The sequence below is a fragment of the Chiloscyllium plagiosum genome, unplaced genomic scaffold (genome assembly GCF_037043375.1).
Source record: "Chiloscyllium plagiosum isolate Xiang-an unplaced genomic scaffold, Cpla_swu_hap1 HiC_scaffold_20, whole genome shotgun sequence".
Lineage (NCBI taxonomy): Eukaryota > Metazoa > Chordata > Chondrichthyes > Orectolobiformes > Hemiscylliidae > Chiloscyllium > Chiloscyllium plagiosum.
In genome coordinates, this window is record NW_028270158.1 from 64085048 (window position 1) to 64112017 (window position 26970).

Below are 26970 nucleotides of genomic sequence, written 5' to 3' on the forward strand. Positions count from 1 at the left end.
ACCTGCAACAGCCATTCCTGTTCCTGCTCTATCCATGTCTCTGTAATGGCCACAACATCGAAGTCCCAGGTACCAACCCACGCTACCATTTCACCCACTTTATTTTGGATGCTCCTCGCATTGAAGTACACACACTCCAAACCAGGTTCTCGCTTGACAATGTCAGATACTTGATTTGGGAACTCCCTGCTGTCATCCTCTTCTGTACTGGTCCTACAATTTTGGTTCCCATCCCTCTGCTGTGTTAGTTTAAATCCACCTTAATAGATTTAGCGAATTTCCCACCCAGGATATTGGTACCCCTCTGGTTTAGATGAAGACCATCCTGCTTGTAGAGGTCCCACCTACCCCAGAAAGAGCTCCAATTATCCAAAAACCCGAAACCCTCCCTCCTGCACTATCCCTATAGCCATGTGTTCAACTCCTTTCTCTCCCTATTCCTCACCTCACTAGCACATGGCACGTGGCAAACCAGAGAAAACAACTCTGTTTGTCCTAGCTCTAAGCTTCCATCCTAGCTCCCTGAATTTCTGCCTCAAGTCCCCATCTCTCTTCCGACCTATGTCGTTGGTGCCAATGTGGACCACTACTTGGGGCTGCTCTCCCTCCCCCCCGAAGGATACCAAAAACACGATCAGAGACATCACGGACTCTGGCACCCGAGAGGCAACACACCAACGGTGAGTCTCTCTCGTCTCCACAGAACGTTCTATCTGTCCCCCTAACTATCGAGTCCCCAATGACTACTGCTCTGCTCCTCTTCCCCCTTCCCTTCTGAGCAGCAGGTGCCCCACTGCTTTCCCCTGGTAAGTCATCCCCCTACCCCCCAACATTATCCAAAAGAGTATACTTATTGTTGAGGGGAATGGCCACAGGGGATCCCTGCACTGCCGCCAGTTCCCTTTCTGTCCCCTAACTGTCATCCATCTGTCTTTTTCTTTTATCTGGGGAGTGACTACCTCTCTGTAAGTCCTGTCAATAACCTCCCGAATGATCCGAAGTTCATCCAACTCCAGCTTCAGTTCCCTAACGCGGTTTTCGAGAAGCTGGTGTTGGGTGCACTTCCCACAGAAGGATATAAATGCATTGGAAGTTTTGCAGGAGAGGTTTACTAGATTGATATCTGGATCTACTAGGTTTTCTGATGAGGAAAGGTTGGGCAGACTTGACTTGTTGGGGTGCTTGGACTGAAATGTACAAGATGTCTCTGATCTTGACAAGGTGAATGTGGAAAGGTGATGTGGAGGTGCTGGTGTTGGACTAGGGTAGACAAAGAAAGAAGTCAGAATATCAGGTTATAGTCCAACAGGGTTATTTGAAGTCACAAAAGCCTTTGGAGCGCAGCCCCTTTGTCAGGTGCAGTGAGAGAGAAGGGCACACAGTTTATAGGCAGAGAGGTCAAAAGATCATACAACTGGTGTGAGTGGAGTGTCAGATAATACATCTCTGCAGGTGACTAGGCGTATTAGATAGTGTGTGAAGTGTTTATAAAGTCAATGCCAGTGCTGTGCTGTCATGACAATCAGAGTGATAAGAATATAAAGATGCTAAACAAAGCCTCACACCTACAATTCAGTGTCTGATCTGAGATGTCATCTTTTGTATATTCCTATTGCTCTGACGTTAACTTTATAAATACTTTACTCACTCCTGGTGATCTGCAGAGATGTTTTATCTGACGATTCACTCATACCGGTTGTATGTTCTTCTGATTTCTATGTCTTTGACCTCGCTGCCTATAAACTGTGTGTCTGTGTACCCTTCTATCTCACTGCCCCTGACGAAGGGACTGTGCTCCAAACGCTTGTGTAATTTCAAATAAACCTGTTGGATTACAACCTGGTGTCACGTGACTTCTGGAAAGTGGTTTCATCTTGTGTCTGTCAAGAGCTAGGCACTATTTTAAAATTGTGTAACCATTTCAGGACAGAAATAATTAAAATCTTTCTTTTTTTTCTGAGGTTGGTGTGATTTTGGACTTCTCAGTGGTAGAGGTGGGGGTCATTGAATATTTTTTTTAAGTCAGAGTGACTCAATTCTTGTGAGGCAGGGGAATCAGGATTATCTGGTATTGATGGTAATGTAGAATTCAAAACACAAACAGATCAGCCATAATATTAAATGGCAGAGCAAGGTTGGTCTGCTTCAGTGCCTGTTTCATATGTTCCTGTTTTCTTATGAAAATCCAGTTAATGAATTTAGTGAAAGAAAAAGCCGCAAGCTTCATTGTTTAAAATAAAACAATTTTATTGCAGAAAATAACATGAATTTTCATAGCTCCACTATCTGAAGTAGTCAGTAATGTTTTTTTTTTAAAGTTTAATCATCACAGTTACTTGTACTCTAAATTAAACGTCTTTATTCAATTTCTTTTCTGCAGGTGCTTGACATAGATTCAAAATATTAAAATCAGATACTTACAAGAAATTCGAGGATTAACCCACTTAGTCTGAGTGGGTTAATCCTCAAATTTCTGGTAAGTTTCTTAAAAAAAAATAACATTGACGTTTCTTGGGCCTTCTGCTTGTTTCCAACAAGGTTGGCCCTTCACATCTGCTCCATAGTTGTGAACTCTCAATTGAACACAAGTGTCACTAGCATCTTCAGCATCTCCGTTCAGAGCTCACCTGGTTCTTATTGTTCCTTAAATCAGGAGTCTTTATTTAAACTCACTCGCATACTTCTCAGTTGGGCTAAGCCAGAAGTTCAACCCACTGACTTTTGACAGAATTCTACTTGAAAGCTATGTTAAATTAACTTATTTGAAAGCAGAGCCAAGTCCATTGATCCTGTAGGAAACCTGTCATTGACCTTTCTTTCTATTGATCGTATCCAATATAGCTCGGTCATATGAGCCATCCCTGAGCAACTAACTTTTTACTTTTAAAATCATCTTCGAGGGAAGCCTAGTTCTTAAAGGAATCATCACTGCACATAAAATCCAGGTTTTACCCAAAAGCGTAAGAAACATCTACATAAATCAGTTAGTTGTGACCTTTCGGTACTTGAAATATACTTCAAGTATATGAATGACATGAATTTGATCAAAGTTGAAACCATAATTTTTATTTTGTGACTTCTTTAGTGGAGTAAGTTACACACTGGACTTTCAAGTCAATAACTAAGTCCAACATGAAGTGCCAAAGGTTTCTACTGTCTGTTGGTTGCTTCATAAAATAACCCAGTTTGCCTATGGCATTAAACTGACAAGCACACTCAAAAGATTCATGTGGGAAATTAAAATAGAACATGTCATTTATGTATCCACACATGGGATTTTTTTTTAAAAAAGGGAGCTTCTCTGTATCTAAATGCCTTATCTGACTTGCGAGTCAAAACGGCAGTTGCAGGGTTCTAAAATGAAAACTTTGCTCTACTTCCCAATGCTAATGTCATTTTCCTGAAATGTCTCTAGTTTTTTTTAGTTTTATGTTTTATTTGATTACTTTCACAGAACAGGGTTTATACAGAACTTGAGAAGAAGCATATTGTTCTTTTTTGCTTTGAGAAACTATTTCTCAAAAAAAGTCTTGTTATGTCTTAAAAACATGAGTACAGTATAAAATCTCTGAGTAACACTTTTAAATTTTTTTCATGACTAACCATGGCTTTTGCTGTGCCTTATTCTGCCAAAGTGATGTATGTTAGTAGAAAAGATTTATGTCAATATTTACTGACTTAAAAGCTTTAAAGCTGTATCTACTAATTGCATTTGGGTTTCCACAAAACATTTGTCTTAATTCTCACAATTGCCAAATTAATTATAATAAATATTAATATACATTTTCACATAATCTATCTGAATGTGTTGCTAGTTATTCACAAATTCTTTTTGCTATTTTACTGTATTGAATTATGTTAGTGGTAGCATGCAAGGTCTTATGTCGCAATTTATTGTCACTGTATTTTAGCAAAAATACAGTGAAAAATGCTTAGATTACTTAATTGCTTAGAGCGTGGAAATAGGCCCTTCAGCCCAACAAATCCACATCGACCCGCCGAAGCGCAACCCACCCAGACCCATTCCCCTATATTTACCCCTTCACCTAACACTACGGGCAATTTAGCATGGCCAATTCACCTAACCTGCACATTTTTTGGATTGTGGGAGGAAACCGGAGCACCCGGAGGAAACCCACGACACCGGGAGAATGTGCAAACTCCACACAAAGAGTCGCCTGAGGCGAGAATTGAACCCAGGTCTCTGGCGCTGTGCGGCAGCAGTGCTAGCCACCATGCCGCCCACTTTTTTAAAAACTCTCATAACCTGGCACAACACTATCATCTCAGCACCCAATCTCCTTAAGTCGCAACACTCTGACACCTCTCTTATTTACAGAGATCCTATATAAAAAGATGAAGACAAAGTCTGTATTTGTCACGGTTCATGTGCACCCAAGGTTAAGGAAAAGTCAGGAACCACATTCTTCACCTAGAATGTCAGCAGAAAGCCGACATTGAAGCTGCCGAATCTCGGGTTGTGGGAATCCTAGTCTGGACCACCATGCTACTGAGCACAATGTTGAAGATGCCTCTAGGCCTCCTCTCGTTGCCCCCGAGACAAAAGCTTCGAGTTTAAATTCCGTTCCAGGACTTGATGGCCAACGAAAATGTGTTCATAATGCAGAACTTGCTTAACACATACAAATGACAGGCAGTTAGAGTGGGAGGGATTCCTGATCAAACGTGATGGAAAGAAAATTGGAGCTTCACCATTTATTTTGTTAGTTATTTTCTAATGAGATGAGGGCACCTCTGCAAGCATTTCTTGACTTATCCCTCCCTACCCTTAAACTAAGTGATGTAATAGGCAATTTTGAAGGTCAGTGGTGTGGTCTGGAGTCCAGACCAGATAAGTACTGCAAACTTCCTTGCCAAAAAGACACCGAAAAGACAGTAATTTCTTCCCTCAGCTCCCACAGCAGCATGGGATATAACTCATCCGGATCAAACAGTTTGAGATCCTACTCATTGGAATTTACAAGAGTGAGAGATGATCACTGTAAAACATGTAGGATTCTTAAAGGGAGTTTGACAGAGTAAATGCTGAGAGGATGTTTTACCTTATGGGAGAGTCTACGACCAAAGGCATAATCTCCAAATAAAAGGGTGCCAATTTAAGATGGAGATAAAGAGGAATTTTTACACCATGGGTTTGTGAGTCTTTGGAATTCTTTGCCACAGAGAGCTATGGAGGGCGGAATCCTTTTGTATATTGAAAGGTCAGAAAGATAGGTGCGTGTTCGGTAGGGGAGTCGAGATCTGAATAAGAGTCAGGGAAGTAGGTATGAGGAATGTCAGATCAGCCATGATCCCATTGAATGCCAGAGCAGACTCAATGGGTCGAGTTGCCTACTACTGTTTGTATTTCTCATTGTTTTATAGATTTGTCCATTTTTAAAATCTGCCATAACATCTTTGTTTCTTGTACCTGTTCAAGAACCTCACAGTCCAGCTTCTCAATGCTCCACATTGCATCCTCCTCCTCCAAAGTAAAGACGTAAGTGAGAAACTCAACTAACATTCTACCAGTGTCCTCTGACTACATGCACAGACTGCCCTCTTGGTTCTTAATAAGGCCTACTCTTATGATTATTCAGTTCCCCTTAACAAACTTGTGGAATATTTTGGGACTCTCCCTAATCTTGCCCATCAATATTTTCTCATATCCCTTCCCTGCTCTCCTAATTGCTTTCTCCCCCCACTGCCAATCCATGGTGCATGTCACAAACACACACACGCACGCACTTTGTAAACTTCTCTAGGGCCACCTTTGATGCCTTTGTACCTGTTCTACATCTTTTGGAGCATGAGTGAAACAAAATATTCCTGAGCATTTTCTGTTTCAATAACTCTTTTCATGAGCTTGGGCGATCTTGAAGTGTTTCACCACCTTGGAATTATTTGTTGTACAGAATGCTGCAATTGTGGGCATTATAACAGCCTGTTTTTGCATATATCCCATGGTAACAATATGATAAACAGCGAGATTATATGCTTTTTATTGGTGATGTTGATTAAGGGATAAATGTTGACAGGACCTCAGAAGAATTTGTTGAATAATGCAATCGAATCTCATCTCCAGACAAGTGGATAAACAAGATCGCAATTTAACAACAGCATTGCACTCGAAGTGTCAGCCCAGAATCAAGATGCTAGAATCCAAAACCTTTTGACTCAGCAGCAAGAGTTATAGCATGATGTAGGCTAATCTTGGAAGATGTAATCTTGTGGGCGGCACGGTGGCACAGTGGTTAGCACTGCTGCCTCGCAGCGCCAGAGATCCGGGTTCAATTCCCACCTCAGGCAACTGACTGTGTGGAGTTTGCACATTCTCCCCGTGTCTGCGTGGGTTTCCTCCTGGTGCTCCGGTTTCCTCCCACAGGCCAAAGATGTGCAGGTCAGGTGAATTGGCCATGCTAAATTGACCATTGTGTTAGGTAAGGGGTAAATGTATGGGTGGTTTGCGCTTCGGCGGGGCGGTGTGGACTTGTTGGGCCGAAGGGCCTGTTTCCACACTGTAAAGTAATCTAATCTAATCTAATCTAATCTAATGTATGTTACTGAATAAATACTGCTGAATTTCTGGTCAGTTACTTGACCTTGTTTTATTGTATATGGTATGGAATTTTGTTTTTTTGTAACTAAGCGTGGAGATGGATGTAAAACCATCAGGGACTTGCCCAGCATCTATGCTCCTCATTCCATTTCTCAGGTAAAACACCAGCCTTTGGAGGTGTACAGACAGGAAGAACAGCCCCCTGACAAGAGCTGCAGATTGTATTTTTAAAAAGGCAACAAGTAGCACTTTAATCTCTGCAACCTAGGAACATTAGTGGACCTCAACTAATTCGCAGGTAAAGGGATGGCTGGAAAGTGGGAAGCCTTCAGAAATGAGATAACAAGAGTCCAGAAACAGTATGTTCCTGTTAGTGTAAAATGCAAGGCTGGCACCCTGATATCCATCTCAGAACACTTCAAAGGTGCTCTGCACCACTACCTTTCCTCTGTCAGGGACCCATAATTTCGGGCAGAGGAGATCGCACCTGCACCTATGCAGTAAATTCTCAGACAGTCAAAGTCTTCTATTCCAAGTCCAACACAGGATTTCCATCAAATTTACGCGATGCAGTGCAGCAAGGTAGTCAGCATGCATAGAGTCGTAGAGATGTACAGTACGGAAGCAGACCCTTCGGTCCAACTTGTCCGTGCTGACCCTGATATTCCAACCCAATCTAGTCCCACCTACCAGCACCTGGCCCATTTCCCTCCAAACCCTTCCCAATCATAAAGCCATCCAGATGCCATTTAAATGTTGCAATTGTACCAGCCTCCTCCACTTCCTCTGGCAGCTCAATCTATACACGTACCACCCTCTGAGTGAAAACGTTGCTCCTTAGGTCTCTTTTATATCCTTCCCCTCTCACCCTAAACCTATGCCCTCTAGTTCTGGACTCTTCCCCCCCCCCCCCCCCCCCCCTCACCCCAGGGAAAAGACTTTGTCTATTTATCCTATCCTATCCATGCCCCTCATGAATTTGTAAACATTTATAAGGTCACCCGTCAGCCTCCAACGTTCCAGGGAAAACTGCCCCAGTCTATTCCACCTCACCCTATAGCTCAAATCCTCCAATCCTGGCAACACTCTTGTAAATCTTTTCTGAACCCTTTCAAATTTCATAACATCCTTTCAATTGGAAGGAGACCAGAATTGCGTACAATATTCCAAAAGTGGCCTGACCAATGTCCTGTACAACCGCAACATGACCTCCCAACTCCTGTACTCAATACTCTGACCAATAAAGGAAAGCATACCAAATGCCTATTTCACTATCCTATCTACCTGCGACTCCACTTTCAAGAAGCTATGAACTTGCACTCCAAGGTCTCTTTGTTTAGCAACACTCCCGAGGACCTTACCATTAAGTGTATAAGTCCTGCTAAGATTTGCTTTCCCAAAATGCAGCACCTCACATTTATCTAAATTAAACTCCATCTGCCACTTCTCAGCCCATTGGCCCATCTGATCAAGATCCTTTGAATGCTTTTTTGAATGCAGCTGTAGCTGCCGAGGTGCATCAAACTATAGCAATGACAAACGAAAGATTTGCAACATTGAAGTTACTTTACATTTTGCTGGTAATTTTTTAAAGAATTCTGACTTTTGTTTTCTCTGTAGGCTACCTTAAGATGTGGTGATCAACCTACATATACGCATCATGTTCAGCAGTGCGAAGAGTGCTGAGGCACTTTATTCTTTGGGTGGAGTAAGCCCTTCAGAAAGCAGGAAGTTAAGCTACATCTTTTGGTTTTAGCAATGAATTAGCATCGTGTACCTCTCTACTTCTCAGTGCTAGACAGATGCCTCGTCCACCTGAAGGTTTGAGGCATTCAACTGAGACTCCTATTTAAACTTGCAGGGCTCCATAATGATAATTCGGCCAGAAAACTGAGCAGGTGGTAGTTGGTGCAAAGGGAGCAAATTTATTTCCAATCTTTGACAAAGTAGAACATTTAAGAAACCTGAATTGCCTGAGGCAAGGACACCTCTGATGCAGAATTAGCTTATACTTCTGAGTTTCCAAGCATTTTCGTGCAAAGTCATTTGGCATGAAATCAGATTTTCAGAGTTTGTCTGATTATTATCCTGGCTTCTTCAGCATCAGTGCTGACTGCCTCAACACTTTTTAAAATCTTTATTTCATGGGAAGTGGGCATCACTGGCAAGTCCAGCATTTGTTGCCCATCCCTAATTGCCCTTTATATGAGTAGCTTCTTAGGGCATTGCAGGGATCAGTTAAGAGTCAACCATATTGCTGTGGGTTAGGTGTTATATAGAGTCATTGACATGTACAGTATGGAAACACACCCTTCGGTCCAACTTGTCCATGCCGACCAGATATCCCAACCTAATCTAGTCCCATTTGCCAGCACTTGGCCCACATCCCTCTAAACCCTCCCTATTCATATATCCATCCAGATGTCTTTTAAATGCTGTAATTGTACCAGCCTCCACCACTTCCTCTGGCAGCTCATTCCATACATGCACCACGCTCTGTGTGAAAAGGTTGCCCCTGAGGTTCCTTTTATATCTTTTCCCTCTCGCCGTAAACCTATGCCCTCTAGTCTTGGACTCCCCCAACCCAGGGAAAAGACCTTGATTATTTATCCTGTCTATTTCCCTCATGATTTTATAAACCTCTGTAAGGTCATCCCTCAGCCTCCGACGCTCCAGGGAAAAAAGCCCCAGCCTCTTCAACCTCTTGCCATTGTTCAAATCCTCCAATGCTGGCAACATCCTTGCAAATCCTTTCTGAACCTTTTCAAGTTTCACAATGTACTTCCGATAGAAGGGAGACCAGAATTGCATGCAGTATTCCAAAAGTGGCCTAACCAATGTCTTATACAGTTGCAACTTGACCTCTCAACTCCTATACTCAATGGATCTGGTTTCCGGCATCTGCAGTCATTGTTTTTACCTCGTTGATTTTAACCCTACTGCGAATCCTCTTGCAAGGATGCCTGCCTTGAAGAAGTTTTCCTCCTCTCTCTACAAGAATTTCAGGGAGTCCCTCTCCCACTGCAACTCCCAGGTACTCTATGCTACTTTCTCCCCACCCCCACCCTCCTCTAGCTTATCTCTCCACGCTTCAGGCTCTCTGCCTTTATTCCTGATGAAGGGCTTTTGCCCGAAACGTCGATTTTGCTGCTCGTCAGATGCTGCCTGAATTGCTGTGCTCTTCCAGCACCACTGATCCAGAATCTGGTTTCCAGCGTCTGTAGTCATTGTTTTTACCTCCTATACTCAATGGTCTGACCAATAAAGGATAGGATAGCAAACGCCTTCTTCACTATCCTATCTACCTGCGACTCTACTTTCAAGGAGCTATGAACTTGCACTCTAAGGTCTTTGTTCAGTAACATTCCTCAGGATCTTACCATTAAGTGAATAAGTCCTATTCTGATTTGATTTTCCAAAATACAGCACCTCACATTTATCTAAATTAAACTCTGTCTGCCACTCCTCAGCCCATTGGCCCATCTGATCAAGATCCCATTGTACTCTGAGGTAACCTTCTTTGCTGTGCACTACACCTCCAATTTTGGTGTCATCTGCAAACTTACCAACAATACCTTCTATGTTCACATCAAAATCATTTATATAAATGATGAAAAGTAGTGGACAAAACACCAACCCTTGTGGCACAAAACTGATCACAGGCCTCCAGTCTGAAAAGCACCTCTCTACCACCACCCTCTGTCTTCTACCTTTGAGCCAGTTCTGTATCCAAATGGCTAGTTCTCCCTGTATTCCATGAGATCTAACCTGACTAACGAGTTTACCATGAGGAACCTTGTCGAACACCTTACAGAAGTCCATATAGATCATATCCACCATTCTTCCCTCATCAATCCTCTTTGTTACTATTTCAAAAATTATGTGTAGGACAGATTGGGTAGGGATGATAGCTTTTCTTCCCTAAAGAACATGAGTGAACCAGATGGTGCTTTAGGACAATCGATAATTACTTGTATTAGTTTTTAATTTCAGATTGACTTATAATTTGTAAATATTTATTTATTTACATTGGATTCTGGGTAATCCAAGATGGAGGACGGGAAAAATTTCTGGCAGTAAGAGCTGCTCCTTTTTTTTTGAGGTATTTTAGGTGCTGGAGCTGATTTCCTTGAATTCCAGGAGCAGCAATTACTGTTTTATATACTGTTGCATTGTTTTGGAACTTTGGGGAAAAAAAAGTCAGAACAACAGCAGTTTTAAAAGGGAGAAGACCAGACAAAGGAAGCACATGGTGAGGAAAGTGCAGGCGAGAGAGAGAGAGAGAACCTGCATAGTTACTGCCTTTGATGTTTTTGAATTCATGTGTCACTGGACATCGGAGTGCATCTGGGAAAATTAACAAACAGTGAATTTCACAATTAATCTTGGAGGAACCGGTTTGGGCGAAGTTCACAGCACAGAATCAGATAAGTTAATTGTTGTTTTAAATTTGTCCAAGAGAAAGGCTGTATTAGTGAGTACGGTGGGTTATTTCTTGATTATCTGTTTTTGGAGATAAGTCTCTTGATTAAACTTAAAATATAAGCCATAGCTAATAATTTAACCTGGTGCAGTAGAGGAATAAGACGGTGTTATTTTCTGGGTCTGTAGATTGTAAAAATGGCCTTTGCAGTGGTATGTACTTCTTGTCAGATGTGGGAATTTAAAGAGAGTTTAAGGGTTACTGCGGATTATATCTGCCTTAAATGCTGTTGAATGCGAATCTTATCAGATTGAGTGGATCAGTTGGAGAGACAGATAGAAGCGATGAGGAATTTGCAACAACAACGATATGGGATGGATGGCAGTTTTGGAAGGGGGGAAAGTCTCAGATACAGTCACATAGATCGGTTAACTCCAGCAAGGGTAAGAGAGGTAGGCACTGAGGGCAGGAGTCTTTTGTGGATATACCTATTTCAAACAGGCATGCTGTTTTGGAAAATGTAGGGGGTGATGGCTTCTCAAGGGAATGTAGCACGAGCAGCCAAGTTTCTGGTATTGAGACTGGCTCTAATGCAATAAGGGGCACGTCGGCTTCCAAGAGATGGATTGTGTTAGGGGATTCTGTAGTCCGAGGTACCGACAGACGTTTCTGTGGCCAGCAGAGAAAAACAGAATGGTGTGTTGTTTCCCTGGTGCCAGGATCAAGGATGTCTCAGAGAGGGTGCAGAATGTTCTCACGGGGGAGAAGGGTCAGCAGGAGGTCATTGTCCATATTGGAACCAACGATATAGGAAGGGAAAACTTGAGATTCTGAAGGGAGATTACAGAAAGTTAGGCAGGAATTTAAAAAAGGAGGTCCTCAAGGGTAGTAATATCTAGATTACTCCCCATGCTACGAGCTACTGAGGGCAGGAATAGGAGGATAGAGCAGGTGAATGCATGGCTGAGGAGCTGGTGCATGGGAGAAGGGTTCATATTTTTGGATCATTGGAATCTCTTTTGAGGTAGACGTGACCTGTACAAGAAGGACAGATAGCACCTAAATTAGAAGGGGACTAACATACTGGCAAGGAAATTTGCTAGAACTGCTTGGGAGGATTTAAACTAGTAAGGTGGGGGGGTGGGACCCAGGGAGATAGTGAGGAAAGAGATCAATCTGAGACTGGTACAGTTCAGAACAGAAGTGAGTCAAACAGGGCAGGCAGGGACAAGGTAGGACTAATAAACTGCATTTATTTCAATGCAAGGGGCCTAACAGGGAAGGCAGATGAACTCAGGGCATGGTGAGGAACATGGGACTGGGATATCATATCAGTTACAGAAACATGGCTCAGGGATGGGCAGGACTGGCAGCTTAATGTTTCAGGATACAAATGATGCAGGAAGGATAGAAAGGGAGGCAAGAGAGGAGAGGGAATGGAGTTTTTGATAAGGGATAGCATTACAGCTGTGCTGAGGGAGGACATTCCCGGAAATACATCCAGGGAAGTTATTTGGGTGGAACTGAGAAATAAGAAAGGGATGATCACCTTATTGGGACTGTATTATAGACCCTCCAATAGTCAGAGGGAAATTGAGAAACAAACTTGTAAGGAGATCTCAGTGATCTGTAAGAATAATAGGGTAGTTATGGTAGGGGATTTTAACTTTCCAAACATCGACTGGGACTGCCATAGTGTTAAAGGTTCAGATGGAGAGGAATTTCTTAAATGCGTACAAGACAATTTTCTGATTCAGTATGTGGATGTACCAACTAAAGAAGGTGCAAAACGACCTACTCTTGGGAAATAAAGCAGGGCAGGTGACTGAGGTGTCAGTGGGGGAGCACTTTGGGGCTAGCCACCATAATTCTATTCGTTTTAAAATAGTGATGGAAAAGGATAGACCAGATCTAAAAGTTGAAGTTTTAAATTGGAGAAAGGCCAGTTTTGACGGTATTAGGCAAGAACTTTCGAAAGTTTCAAATTCCTGAAGAAGGGCTCATGCCCGAAACGTCGATTCTCCTGCTCCTTGGATGCTGCCTGACCTGCACTGATTCGGGATAGTCAACATGGCTTTGTGCGTGTGAAATCATGTCTCACAAACTTGATTGAGTTTTTTGAAGAAGTAACAAAGAAGTTTGATGAGGGCAGAGCAGTAGATATGATCTATATGGACTTGAGTCAGGCGTTCGACAAGGTTCCCCTTGGGAGACTGATTAGCAAGGTTAGATCTCATGCTAGCCATTTGGATACAGAACTGGCTCAAAGGTAGAAGAGGGTGGTGGTTGTTTTTCAGACTGGAGGCCTCTGAACAGTGGACTGCCACAAGGATTGGTGCTGGGTCCTCTAATTTTTGTCATTTACGTAAATGATTTGGATGCAAACATAAGAGGTACAGTTAGTAAGTTTGCAGATGACACTAAAATTGGACAGAGAAGAGGGTTACCTCAGATTACAACAGGATCTGGATCAGATAGGCCAATGGGCTGAGAAGTGGCAGATGGAGTTTAATTCAGATAAATGCGAAGTGCTGCATTTTGGGAAAGCAAATCTTAGTAGGACTTATACAATTAATGGTAAGGTCCTAGGGAGTGTTGCTGAACAAAGAGATCTTGGAGTGCAGGTTTATAGCTCCTTGAAAGTGGAGTCGCAGGTAGATAGGATAGTGAAGAAGGCGTTTGGTATGCTTTCCTTTATTGGTCAGAGTATTGAGTACAGGAGTTGGGAGGTCATGTTGTGGCTGTACAAGACATTGGTCAGGCCACTATTGGAATATTGCATGCAATTCTGGTCTCCTTCCTATCAGAAAGATGTTGTGAAACTTGAAAGGGTTCAGAAAAGATTTACAAGGATGTTGCCCGGGTTGGAGGATTTGAGCTACAGGGAGAGGCTGAACAGGCTGGGGCTGTTTTCCCTGCAGCGTTGGAGGCTGAGGGGTGACCTTATAGAGGTTTACAAAATTATGAGGGGCATGGATAGGATAAATAGAAAAGTCTTTTCCCTGGGGTGGGGGAGTCCAGAACTAGAGGGCATAGGTTTAGGGTGAGAGGGGAAAGATATAAAAGAGACCTAAGGGGCAACTGTTTCACGCAGTGGGTGGTACGTGTATGGAGTGAGCTTCCAGAGGAAGTGGTGGAGGCTGGTACAATTGCAACATTTAAGGGGCATTTGGATGGGTATATGAATAGGAAGGATTTGGAGGGATATGGGCTGGCTGCTGGCAGGTGGGACTAGATTGGGTTGGGATATCTGGTCAGCATGGACAGGTTGGACTGAAGGGTCTGTTTCCATGCTGTACATCTCTATGACTCTATCACAATGGCCATGGTGCACGCATGGTCAATACTGTAGCATAGTTCAACTTCAGTCTGAGTATGTGCACTAGGGTCATTGACCTTGCCTTTTGGGGTTATCCCTTGCCACCCATCACCCTGCTAGGAGATGATAAGAGGGGATTGGTGGCAAACATTTGAGAAAGCTGAGTTGTGCATCACCACAGCTCCCTAGATAGTGAGTGCACACCTTCAAGAATTGTTGTCTGTGGTCACAAATGAGCTGGACTTCGAGGGAGTCAAATCTCTTGTTCAGATTCTGATACCAGTTGTTAACACCACATATGTATAGTACAGAACCCTATGATGGTTGCCATTCCCATGGCTGGGCATGGAATATCTTGTCTGTCTTGGTTTTTGGTGAACTGGAGAAACTGTATTTCATTCCTATAAAAGGCATCACTTGTGAGCTGCAACTGGGAGATGTCACACCTATTTGAAGTTTCAAAGAGGCTGTTGGTGAGGAAATTCAATACCATTATTATCTTCATGCCCATAGGCATAGCAATCTGCACAGCTGCAGATCCACTTCCAGGAAGTAGCAGTTGTAGGAGAAGGCTTCTCTGGTCATATGAAAATGCCTCTGGCCCTGTCATTCACTGATTCAAAGGCAAGTACAGTATCTTATGTACACCTTTTCTTGGTTGAATTGTCAATGGTGCCTAAGACCATGGCTCTTCTCTTCATGATTTCCATACAACCCTGTCAAGGTGGGCGCTGCAAGACCTGTCAGAGTGTGGATGTGGATACCACCATTACCCGGAGGGACACCTCCCACCATGTACGTGACAGTACTCGTGCAACTCAGCCAACATTGTCTAAGTCATACGCTACAGACAAGGATGCTCTGAAGCATGGTACATTGGTGAAATTGAGCAGAGGCAATGGAAACAGATTAATGGGCATCTCACAAAAATCAACAGACAGGAGTGTTCCCTCCAAGTTAGAGAACACTTTAGTTGTCCAGGACATTGTACCTCGGACCTTCAGATGATCATCCTCCAAGGCGGACTTGGGGACAGGCAACAGCGAAAACTGGCCGAGCAGAGGCTGATAGCTAATTTCAGTACCCATACGGAGAGCCTCAACCGCGACCTTGGGTTCATGTAATACTACAATGACCACCATTGCACTATACACACGTGCGCGCACACAGGCATGCCTATACACAGACATACATACACACACACACACACACACACACACACACACACACACACACACTGCTACAGAGAGACACATTCCCACATGCACCCTCTCACAGACTTAGAACCCTTTGCGTACACACACACACATATGCTCTCACACAACACCCCCTACCCAAACATACACACGCTCTCATGCACCTTCTCACAGACTTAGACCCGTTTACACACACACACTCTCTCACAGACGCTTAAACCCCACCCCAGACAGACAGACACAGACATACATTTGTGGGGTGAATTTGTATTTGCAGAGTTACATTGCACTTTGCTTAAAAACTGCATGAATCCATATAAGACTCAATTAATTCATTTTTTAGTTTAGAATAAGTCCAAACATTATGGCACAGACAATAGCACACAGGAGGCTAACACCTTCAACACATTATCTGGGCTGACACCATTTGTTAAAGTTAACCTGAGAATGTAACTTCTAAAAAAGTTTTGTGATTTACATATGAAAGAAATGAAACTAACATGGTCATTTTAACAGATGAGAGACATGACAAACAATCAAGGTATTTTTCAGTTACATCACACTGTAAACTTTTGCTGTAAATTCTGTGCCTCACAATTGTGTACTCCACAACCACCTAATGAGGGAGCAGCGCTGCTAGTGCTAGTGCTTCCAATTAAACCTGTTAGACTATAACCTGGTGTGTGATTTTTAACTCTCCTCTTCATGTACTACTTGCTTGTCCACAGTTGTAGCCCTCTGAGCCTCATTTCTCGGTTTCTGTTGTTGTTCTTTCTCCTTTTTTTCCTCCTCTGTCTCAATCATAGCAAAGCTGAAACCATGCAGCATTAAATGGATCTATTATTTATCATGGAAGTATTGATCTGTGAAGAAATATCAGGAATGCAATTTATGCTTACCATTTGAGATTTTAACATGTTCAATGCAACCTTTTAGCCCTTATCAGAGTGCTTATATGTTGAGTGAAAATTTTTTGTACAGCCATCCTTACATAGTGAGGTGCATCTCAACGACCCATGACTTCCTTCTGATCCTGCCATTTGCAAGATATTTGTGGATGTGAAATTTTCAATACTTTCCACATGGTAATTGGCACACATGACTCTCATTGCCTTGCATTATCTCCTGCTATTCATCCCTACAACCTTGGAATGAACATCTTGTATATTAGTTTCATGTTTGTTGTCTTTAACTTTCATATGGTCCTGTGAATGCTGCTGCATGGCTGATTGTAAAATGATCCAACGCCACTGGCTCACCTGTGATTCTTAGGTGCCCTTTTTGTCAAAGCTTAATGATAATAAGAAATGGTTGGGACATGACTGTTTGCAAATTTAAGAGCTTATTCACCTTTATTCTGCTGTTGGTGCTTGTCTGCAATGCAAAAGCCTTGTATGCTCGTGCAAGAGTGTTTCATAGAACATAGAACAATACAGCACAGAACAGGCCCTTCGGCCCACGATGTTGTGCCGAACATTTGTCCTAGCTTAAGCATCCATCCATGTACCTATCCAATTGCCGCTTAAACATCGCCAATGATTCTGACTCTGCCACTCCCACAGGCAGTGCATTCCATGCCCCCAACACTTTCTGGGTAAAGAACCCACCCCTGACATCTCCCCTATACCTTCCACCCTTCGCCTTAAATTTATGTCCCCTTGTAACACACTGTTGTACCCGGGGAACAAGTTTCTGACTGTCTACTCTATCTATTCCTCTGATCATCTTCTATCAAGTCACCCCTCATCCTTCACCATTCCAATGAGAAAAGGCCTAGCACTCTCAATCTATCCTCGTACGACCTATTCTCCATTCCGGGCAACATCCTGGTAAATCTTCTCTGCACCCTCTCCAAAGCTTCCACATCATTCCTAAAGTGAGGCGACCAGAACTGCACACAGTATTCCAAATGTGGCCTAACCAAGGTCCTGTACAGCTGCAACATCACTCCACAACTCTTGAATTCAATCCCTCTGCTAATGAACGCTAATACACCATAGGCCTTCTTACAACTCTATCCACCTGAGTGGCAACTTTCAAAGATCTATGAACATAGACCCCAAGATCCCTCTGCTCCTCCACCTTACTAAGAACCCTACTGTTAACCCTGTATTCCGCATTCTTATTTGTCCTTCCAAAATGGACAACCTCACACTTGACAGGGTTGAACTCCATCTGCCACTCCTCAGCCCAGCTCTGCATCATATCTAAGTCCCTTTGCAGCCGACAACAGCCCTCCTCACTATCCACAACTCCACCAATCTTCGTATCATCTGCAAATTTGCTGACCCACCCTTCGACTCCCTCTTCCAAGTCATTAATAAAAATTACAAACAGCAGAGGACCTAGAACTGATCCCTGCGGAACTCCACTTGTAACTGGGCTCCAGGCTGAATATTTACCATCTACCGCCACTCTCTGACTTCAACCGGTTAGCCAGTTTTCTCTCCAACTGGCCAAATTTCCCTCTATCCCATGCTTCCTGACTTTCCGCATAAGCCTACCATGAGGAACCTTATCAAATGCCTTACTAAAATCCATGTACACTGCATCCACTGCTCTACCCTCATCCACATGCTTGGTCACCTCCTCAAAAAGGCTCTTTTTTGGTTCCCTTAGACATGTGTGTTGCGATGTGCAGGAAATTGTATAACCAATTAGGGGGCCCCCTCCAGTTTGCACTGCACATTCTCTTAAAGACTTTTCCCAGCTCCCCACTGCATCATTGTACTGTAAATGGCCTTGACCTTCTTGCATCCATCGTGTCCTATTTCACCTCCCCATCCCGCTAGGCTTTTATCGGCCCGTTCACCACTCCCCTGCATATTCCTGCCCTTATGTTTGAACCCACTTCAATTCAGATCTTCGTGCCCATCTTACCCTGGCACAACTTCTTATTCAATTCACCTTCTATTTATCCCTTCCCAGCCATATTCAATTTTGATCCCTATTCTAAATATGCAGTTATCAGTCTTTCTTGTCCCTTCACCCCCGCCCCCCCCCCCTCCCCCCCACCCTCCCCGTTGCCCCTGTCGCCCCTGTTGTATTACTGTTTCCATTTATTTCCTAGGATCCTTTCAGTGTCCATAAACATACCAAATGAATTCCTTCTCTACTATTCCTTTCTACGCCACCCACCTTTTCTATTCACCTTCTCACTGTTTGGCTAGTTGTCTTATGGATATATCAAATCCCTACTCTCAAGGTGTTTATTACTTCTATGAGCAGGCGTCGTTGACGGTGATGAGCTGGCTCAGGACTAGTAGACTGTCTTGTTATATCTGGACTTTTGTTGGGAAACAAGAGAGAATAGTATAGAATCTTACAGTGTGGAAACAGCATCAACAAGTCCACACCGAACCTCCGAAGAACAACGCACCCAGACCCATCCCTATGCTCTTTCCCTGTAACCCTGCATTTCCCATGGCTAACGAACCTAATCTACACATCCCTGAACACTATGGTAATTTAGCATAGCCAATCCACCTAACCTGTGCATCTTTGGACTGTGGGAGGAAACTGCAGCACCTGGAGGAAACCACACAGACACGGAAAGAAGTTGCAAACTCCACACAGTCAGTCTCCCAAGGGTGGAATCGAACCTGGGTCCCGGTGAACGTAGTTTATTTCCCTGTGTTATCTTTTCTCTGAAGATTATCAATTTTCCTCTTTGCATTTGTGTTGCAAGTTGATTGATGTCATCTTAATTGAGAGATATATTAACAGATAAAAACACTCATGGAATCTTGAGCTTTGCATAAAGAAGAAATTAGCATTGAACTGTTCCTCTTCCAAAGCAATCCAGCGGTTCATTAGACTGTGATACTCCAAAACAACCTGGTCGTAGCATATTCAAATTTGGAAAATCATTCGCTATTTCTGACAGATGCGCATGCTTTTTTATTGTTCACTCATGTATGTATTAACTTCAACATAAAAGAAAACAAAAACTCCCTTCTGGCCAAGCGAGATCCTTTTTTCCATATTCTTAAATATTCAAATAGTGCCATTTTGTGGGGACAGTTGAAAGCTTTTCACTCTATTTAATTGTATTTTTACTGTAAAATATCCATGACACTAAAATCCAAATCATTAATGCAGAAGTATTTTGACACATTCTTGAAAAACATGATGAATAGCTTATATGTGTGTTTATTTCTACAATGATGTATTACTAATCATTACAATTATGGTATCTAAAATTATGTTGAAAACAGCTGTGTGCAGTTATAAAATATAATAAAGAATACCGTGGCTAAATAAATAAATAAATACTGTGGCATGTTTGCTCCACCCACAAAGAATCTCATCCATCTGCTGTTCCTATGAGAAAATCATGGACATATTTTCATGATCTTTTCATAATGAATTGAAATGAATTGACAGAAAGTTGTTTGGTGTCAGGTCTGCAATATAAAATATGTGAGTAAAAGAATAAAACCTCCACACAACACAATTTTAGAACAACAGCCTTCTAGTGCTGTTTAACAGCATTCTACTTAACTAATTTCTAATGACTTAAATTCCATTAAGTTAGCAAAATCGTTGCTTCAAAGCTTCTAGAAAAAGTTGTGATGTGTAAAAATGTTGCTGGTAGACCAGGTAAAATTAGTCTACTGGTGAGTGACAGGCAGTCCCTGATGAGTTTAGTGATCTCAGAAGTCAATCTGTCAGGAGTTGCCAGTCAATTTTGTAAACTTGTCTGGTGGCAATTGAAACCGGGCAAGCAGTGATTAACAACAGCGAGAAAAGTGAATCTGGAGCTAAGAAGAGTATTCCTGTTCAGCAATCATGCAAGTGAAAAATAACTTTCCTTTCCAGTGGTCACTAACTAGCTGCAAAAAGCTTAAGAATACTGTGTCACAATCAACTGCAAAGATATTTTGCAAAGGGGGCTTCAAGTACACATCAGGCACAATCAGGCTTAATACCTGTTCAGCTGTGTCATGGATACCTGTACCTTTACGAATAAAGTGCCTAGAGTTCTTCTGGCACAGCTGTTTTATTGAACTTCTAAAAAAATGTATTCACATGAAGTGGACACCACAGACTAAGCAGGAGTTGTAGCCCTGAAGAATATGATGGTGAGTCCAGTTTAAACACAAAATAGGTGCAATATAATCACATTTCTAAATGATGATGACCTGACAGTATTGTATAGTTAAACTGACAATGCTATTGATACATCCTTCCAGGTAATACTATTTTTTTGCTTCATTCTGTCAAAACTCTGCGAACCTGATGTGATCTTCATCTAAAAACATAGCATTTATACTATTGCCTCTTGGAATATCAATCGTTGTTCTACAAGTGTGAAGTGATTCATTTTGGAAAGTTGAATTTGAATACAGAATATAGGGTTAAAGGCAGGATTCTTGGCAGTGTGGAAGAACAGAGGAATCTTGGGGTCCATGTCCATAGATCCCTCAACGTTGCCACACATGTTGATAGGGTTGTTAAGAAAGCGTATGGTGTGCTGGTTTTTATTAGAAGGGGGATTGAGTTTAAGAGCCGTGCGGTTATGATGTAGCTGTATAAAACCCTGATTAGACCACACTTGGGAAATTGTGTCCAGTTCTAGTTGCCACATTATAGGAAGGATGTGGAAGCTTTAGAGAGGGTACAGAGGAGATTTAACAGGTTCCTTCTTGATCTGAAGGGTTTGTCTTATGAAGCGAGGTTGAGTGAGCTGGGCCTTTTTACACTGGAGAGAAGAAGGAAGAAAGATGACAGAGGTGTACAAGGTAATGTGAGGCATAGACTGAGTAGATTGCCAAAGACATTTTCCCAAGATGGGGAAATGTCTATTACAAGCGGGCATAATTTTAAGATGATTGGAAGAAGGTTTAAGGGAGATGTTAGAGTTAGGTTCTTTACACAGAGAGTGGTGGGCATGTGGAATGCATTGCCAGTGATGGTAGTAGAGTCAGATACATTAGGAACACTAAAGTGAATCTTGGATGGGGACATGGATGATAATAGAATAGAGGTTATGTAGGTTAGTTTGATCTTAAGGTCTTAAGGACAAAAGGTCTGCTCATAATCGAGGGCCGCAGGGCCTGTACTGTACTGTTCTATGTCCTGTGTTCTATGAATATTCTAATAATGTCGGCTGCTTCTCAAGACTGCCAAAATATCTGGAGAGGAAATGAGCAGTAAAGATAGAATGAACATTGGAATAGGCAACATGCCCAATTTTATCTCAAGCACTTTTATTGTGTTGTTTTAGCTAAATTATATGCAAAATAGCATTTCATATGAACATTGAGAATTTATTTTAAACAATTTACACAAAGTACTGCTCGCCATAAGTGATTTGTTGATCTTAAAAGTACATGCTGTTTCTCTGGACTGTCTTTAATACCAACATAGCTTTCCTCACATTAGGGAATTAAAACTGTTCATAATATTCCTGCTGTGGTCTGTATCATGCCTAGTACAGTATTAGCAAGACCTCCCCAATTTTGTGTACTCCATTGCATTTGTATTCCCTAGCACCTGCTGAGCTTGTATGGTTAAGGACTCTGATCTCTAATACTTCTGCGCTGTGACTTTGTACAGACGTTCTCCATTTAAATAATATTCAGTTCCCCTCTTCTTCCTGCCAAAAGTGTAACCTCACATTTTCACACATCATGTTCCTTCAGCACCCAGTTTTTGCCCACTCACTTAGCCAGTGTATACCTGTCTGTATACTCTTTGTGTCATCCTCAGCACTTACCTTCCCACCTATTTTTGTGTCATCCACAAATGTGGCTATAGTGCATTCACCTTTCCCCATCTAGGTCATTAGTGTATATTGTAAATATCGTCCAAAGAAGGTTTCTACTGCACTCTCGCTACCATATTCCCCAGCATCCCTAAGGAAGATAAAATTATCTTCTTTGGAGAATTCACTATCAGGGTTGGAAAGGACATCCAACACTGCAACACCCTGTTCCACCAAAAAACTTAGTTCAAGATTTTTTGTAACTATCCACAATCAGAGCACTGATACATGATCGACTATGTCATCATTCGATCCCAAGACCTAAAGGATGTCCTCATTATCAAAGCAATGACTAGTACAAACAACTGCTGGGCGAACACCATGAGAAGTACCTGAAGATGAAGAAATAAATAAGCTCACTGTTAAGCTTATTAAGAGCCAAGTTGACTATTGAACTTCCAACAATGTGTTCACCAGAATCTCCAAGGAATTCATTTTAAAGAGGTAAAGGAAATCTGGAATGAGCTGGATAGCTATCATCCTATAGTGTGAGGAAAGCATTGGCTACGAGACAAGGAAACACCAAGATCGATTTACTGAGTGTGACGGTATCGTCTAAGACCTATCGACAAGAAGAGGAAAGCTCTCTGTGCCTGGCATAGCATTTTCACCAGTGAAGCAAAGAGGAAAACTCATCAAACAGCAAAGGTGGAGTTACAATGAAGAGCTAGGGAAATCATAAACCAATGTCGTCTGAGAAAGCTAAGGAGCTGCTCCTTCCTGACAAACGTGATGTTCACGATTTCTTCAGTAACACAAGATCCCTTGGCCTCAAGCCAGTGCGAAGTAAAGCTGGCACCTTTTTGAGAGACAAGAAAAACCTCCGCTTCTGATGGGGAGCATTCCTAACCTGCTGACAAGGACGTGATTGAGGAAATCCCTCGACTATCCATCAAAGATATCTGAGACACCCACCTTTGTTAGAAGTTGAAGCATCCATTAGACACAGGAAGAAAGGAAAATATGCAGGAATAGATGGGATTTCAGCAGAGATTTTCAAACTTTGAGGACCAGAGCTTACCCATCATCTCCATGAACTATTACCCATCATCTCCATGAACTATTACCCATAATCTCCATGAAATCTGGGACAAGGAATAAGTCCCTGGCCACTCAGGCAGCATCCGAAGAGCTGGAGAATCAATGTTTCAGGTTTAAGCTCTTCACCAGGAATTCCTGATGGATGCTGCCTGACCAGCTGTGCTTTTCCAGCGCCACACTCTTCGACTCTGATCTCCAGCATCTGCGGTCCTCACTTTCTCCAAGGAATAAGTGCCAATCTCAGGGATACTGCCATTGCCACCATCATAAAGATAGGAGATAAAGTGAACTGTGGAAACTACTGAGGAATCTCCCTGTTCTCCATTGTTGTTAAGATGACTGCCTGAATCCTCATGAGGTGCCTTCTCCCAGTCCTGAGGAAATCCTTCCTGAAAACTAGTATGGCTTCCAACTAAACTATGGAACTATGGACATAATGCTCACAGCAACTTCAAAAGAAAAGCTAGAAACACCACCAACCACATTACATGGTCTTCATTGACCTGACCAAGGCTTTGGATTCAGTCAGTTGGTAAGTGCTATGGAAGACCCTGTTAAAGGACGGCTGCTCAGAGAAATTCATGAATATCCTCTGATTCCCCTATGTGAAGATGTCAGCAGTGGTATTCATGAATAGTAATATGACAGAATCCTTTGAAGTCAACATGGGTCAAGCAGGAATGTGTCATCATCCATCCTTTTCTCCATCTTCATCACCGCCATTCTTCTTCATGTCAAGAACACACTTCTCAGTGCTGTGGACATTGTCTATTGGAGGGACAAGAAAACATTCATCCATCTCAATGACTCAACATGTGTAAGCCCAAGATGGAAATGATACTGATCTCAGTTGTAGAACTTCAGTATGTAGATGACAATTTCCTCTCTGCTGTCTCTTCAAGCCTGGTTTAATGCCTTTGTAGAAGCATATCAAAGAATTGGTTTCAGCCTCAACCTCAAGAAGGCTGAAATCCTTTACCAACTATCCCAGGTCAAGTTACACTCATTAAGATCAATAGAGAAAAATTCCAACTGTGGAACATTTCCCTATTTGAGAAGGTACCTCTCATCTAAGGTTGACAGCAGAGATTCAACATCCTATCTGATCATTGAGCAACTCCTTTGGATGGCTAAGGATGGAACTCTTCAACAATTGTTGACATCCATGCTGATACCAAGTTTCCTGCATATAAGGCAGTCATCCTTTTGACTCTTCTATGTGGCTTCGTATAGATGCCATCTCCAAGACTCTTGATAGGTACCATCGATACAGTTTGAGAAGAGAATCTCAAAAGCAAATCATCGCTCAGCTCAAGCAAGATACTTGGACAAGAGGAGGACAAAGGAGTGTTTTCAAAGACATCCACTCAGAAATGCAAAAGAACAAAGCAAAAGAGAAGTACAGCAAAGGAATAGGCCCTCGGGCCGGCCAAACATGTGCCAATCATTGTGCCTTAACTAAACTAAAAAACAAACCTTCTGCCCTTATCCACTCTGTATCCTATATTCCCTCCCTAGTCATGTAACCATCCAATGCCTCTTCAATGTTGCCAATCTGCCTACTTCCACCATCTCTTCTAGCAGTGCATTCCAGGCTCCTACCACTCTGTGTGAAAAACTTCCCTCACACAGCTCCTTTAAACTTGCCCCTCTCACCTTGAATCTGTGCCCCATTGTAATTGAAACTTCAGCCCTGGGGAAAAGCCTCTGACTATTCACCCTATCTATGCCTCTCATAAATTTGTAGACCTTAATCAGGTCTCCTCTCAGCCGCCGTCTTTCCAATGAAAACAATCCTAGTCTTTTTAATCTTTCCTCATAGCCAATGCTCTTGAGACCAGGTAAAGTCCCGGTGAACCTTCTCTCCAGAGCTTCCACATGCAACATAAATGCCAACACAGTGAGACCCTTGTTCAGGAGAAACTGACTTAGAGGAAACTCCTGTATGAGGGGACACAATTGTTTGAGAACTCCCAGCGCAAGAGAAAAGTATGGAACAAGAACCTGAGAAAGGAATGCCAGTGATCTCAATGTCAAGAATCAGTTCCACCTTCTGGAAATGTGTTGTTGAAGATGTTGCTCCAGGACCAGCCATGCAGTACCCACAAAACCCATGAGCAGTGATACAGAATTTCCAGGGTCGACGGTTTTCTTCATTAGTGATTACTGGCAATGGTCAGAAATAATCTGGCCCCAGCATTGATCGCTGTATCACTCCCCTCGTTACAGGTTGTCATCCTGGAATGCCACCCTTTTCCAAACTCTGTCATCTCTTAGCCATGCTAATATACACCACAGACATTTTACTAATTAGGTAGCTTTAGATAAGTGACATCATTGACCTTTTTTGGGTGGGAAACTACTTAGTCTAGCTATGCTCCTCAATAAAGCTCCTGCTATTCCATGCTTCAGCATCCTGGTCCTTCTTGGGATGTAGCAGAGTAGTGTCCACATTTTTGGTTTTCTGTGGGTCACCTGTGCCCCATGCCTCATTGCTAATGAGGATCTGATATAGAGCAGGTACCCAATCTGCTTTGGACCTTTACAAAGTTATAAATTCATCTCCCTTGTTTAATTGCATGTGCAACAAATACTACATGAAATAAAGTAGGAATGCATAAATTTCCAAAATGTCTGTTGGTGAAAGCTAATTTGTTACCTTCTCTCTGGCAGTTTGCTGTATGTTGTGGATGTGTTGTATTATACTTTAAATATTTAACTTTTTTTATGCATGTCTGATGTTTTGGCATGTCTGTTTGATCACACAGGTCGGGCGATGGGAACACAGAACAAGATTTCTCACTAAGTTGTTTGGTTCTCCTTTCACTGCATGTTACTGTGTAGCAGTCATAATTCTCCTGCTGAACTTCTACAGGAGTTACAGGTGAGTCAACAGCCATGCTTCATATGCTGACAGAGATGAAGCAGATGATAACTGGTTGGGATGGACAAAATAATTTTATAAACAATAACAAAGAAATTCCATTTGCCTTTTACAAATGTGTTTCACATTACAGATACATAAAGTGACAGAAAAGCTAAGTATTCTATCACCCATACTCAAATCTGGATTGTGATGTAAGATGGTTTAAATTGTTGCATGTGCCCATGTGCAAACCTTAGATTTCATATTTTAATTTTTGTACCTGGTAACCTGAGGTTCTTATGAGTATAGCCTGTCGTATAGTCAGCTTCATATGTTGTGTACTCCAGTACTTATTGCCACATAGGTCCTGTATTAGTCAGCCATTTGCTAAATTGAGCAAAAACTAGATTGATCTAGTTTTCAAATTACTTTGTGAGTCTTTGACTGTGTGCAGTTCTACATAGTTCTTGTTAGTGCTAGAAACTGAATGTAATTAAAGGTTATTACTTTGAAAATAACAATAAGGTTTCCTTTACATCTTTGATATATTGATATAATCCAGTACAGTTGAAAAAGAATAATTTTTAGTGAAGAATTGCTATCCATTCTTAAACTGAATGATAGTTTGAACAATCTCTGAAATAAAAACTGAACATAATGCAGTAGCAATTTTTATGTCCTTTTTATTGGAAAAGAATTTTATTATTGCAGTTGTGAATACAATAGGTTATACATTTTCCTTGGAATTTTATATTTAAATCAAACTTAGATATAATGAAAGACATTGCTCCTTTTTT

The 26970-nt window shown here is 42.1% G+C and overlaps 1 protein-coding gene across 2 annotated transcripts in view; it reads left to right on the forward strand.

Moving 5' to 3' along the window:
* The window catches only part of pemt (phosphatidylethanolamine N-methyltransferase), a 153744-nt gene that overhangs the window by 19022 nt on the left and 107752 nt on the right, over window positions 1-26970 (forward strand). For both annotated transcript variants that reach the window (XM_043711053.2, XM_087998029.1), the window contains exon 3: window positions 26076-26191. In XM_043711053.2, the coding sequence (XP_043566988.2) occupies window positions 26076-26191 (116 nt within the window). The remainder of the gene's footprint in view (window positions 1-26075; window positions 26192-26970) is intronic.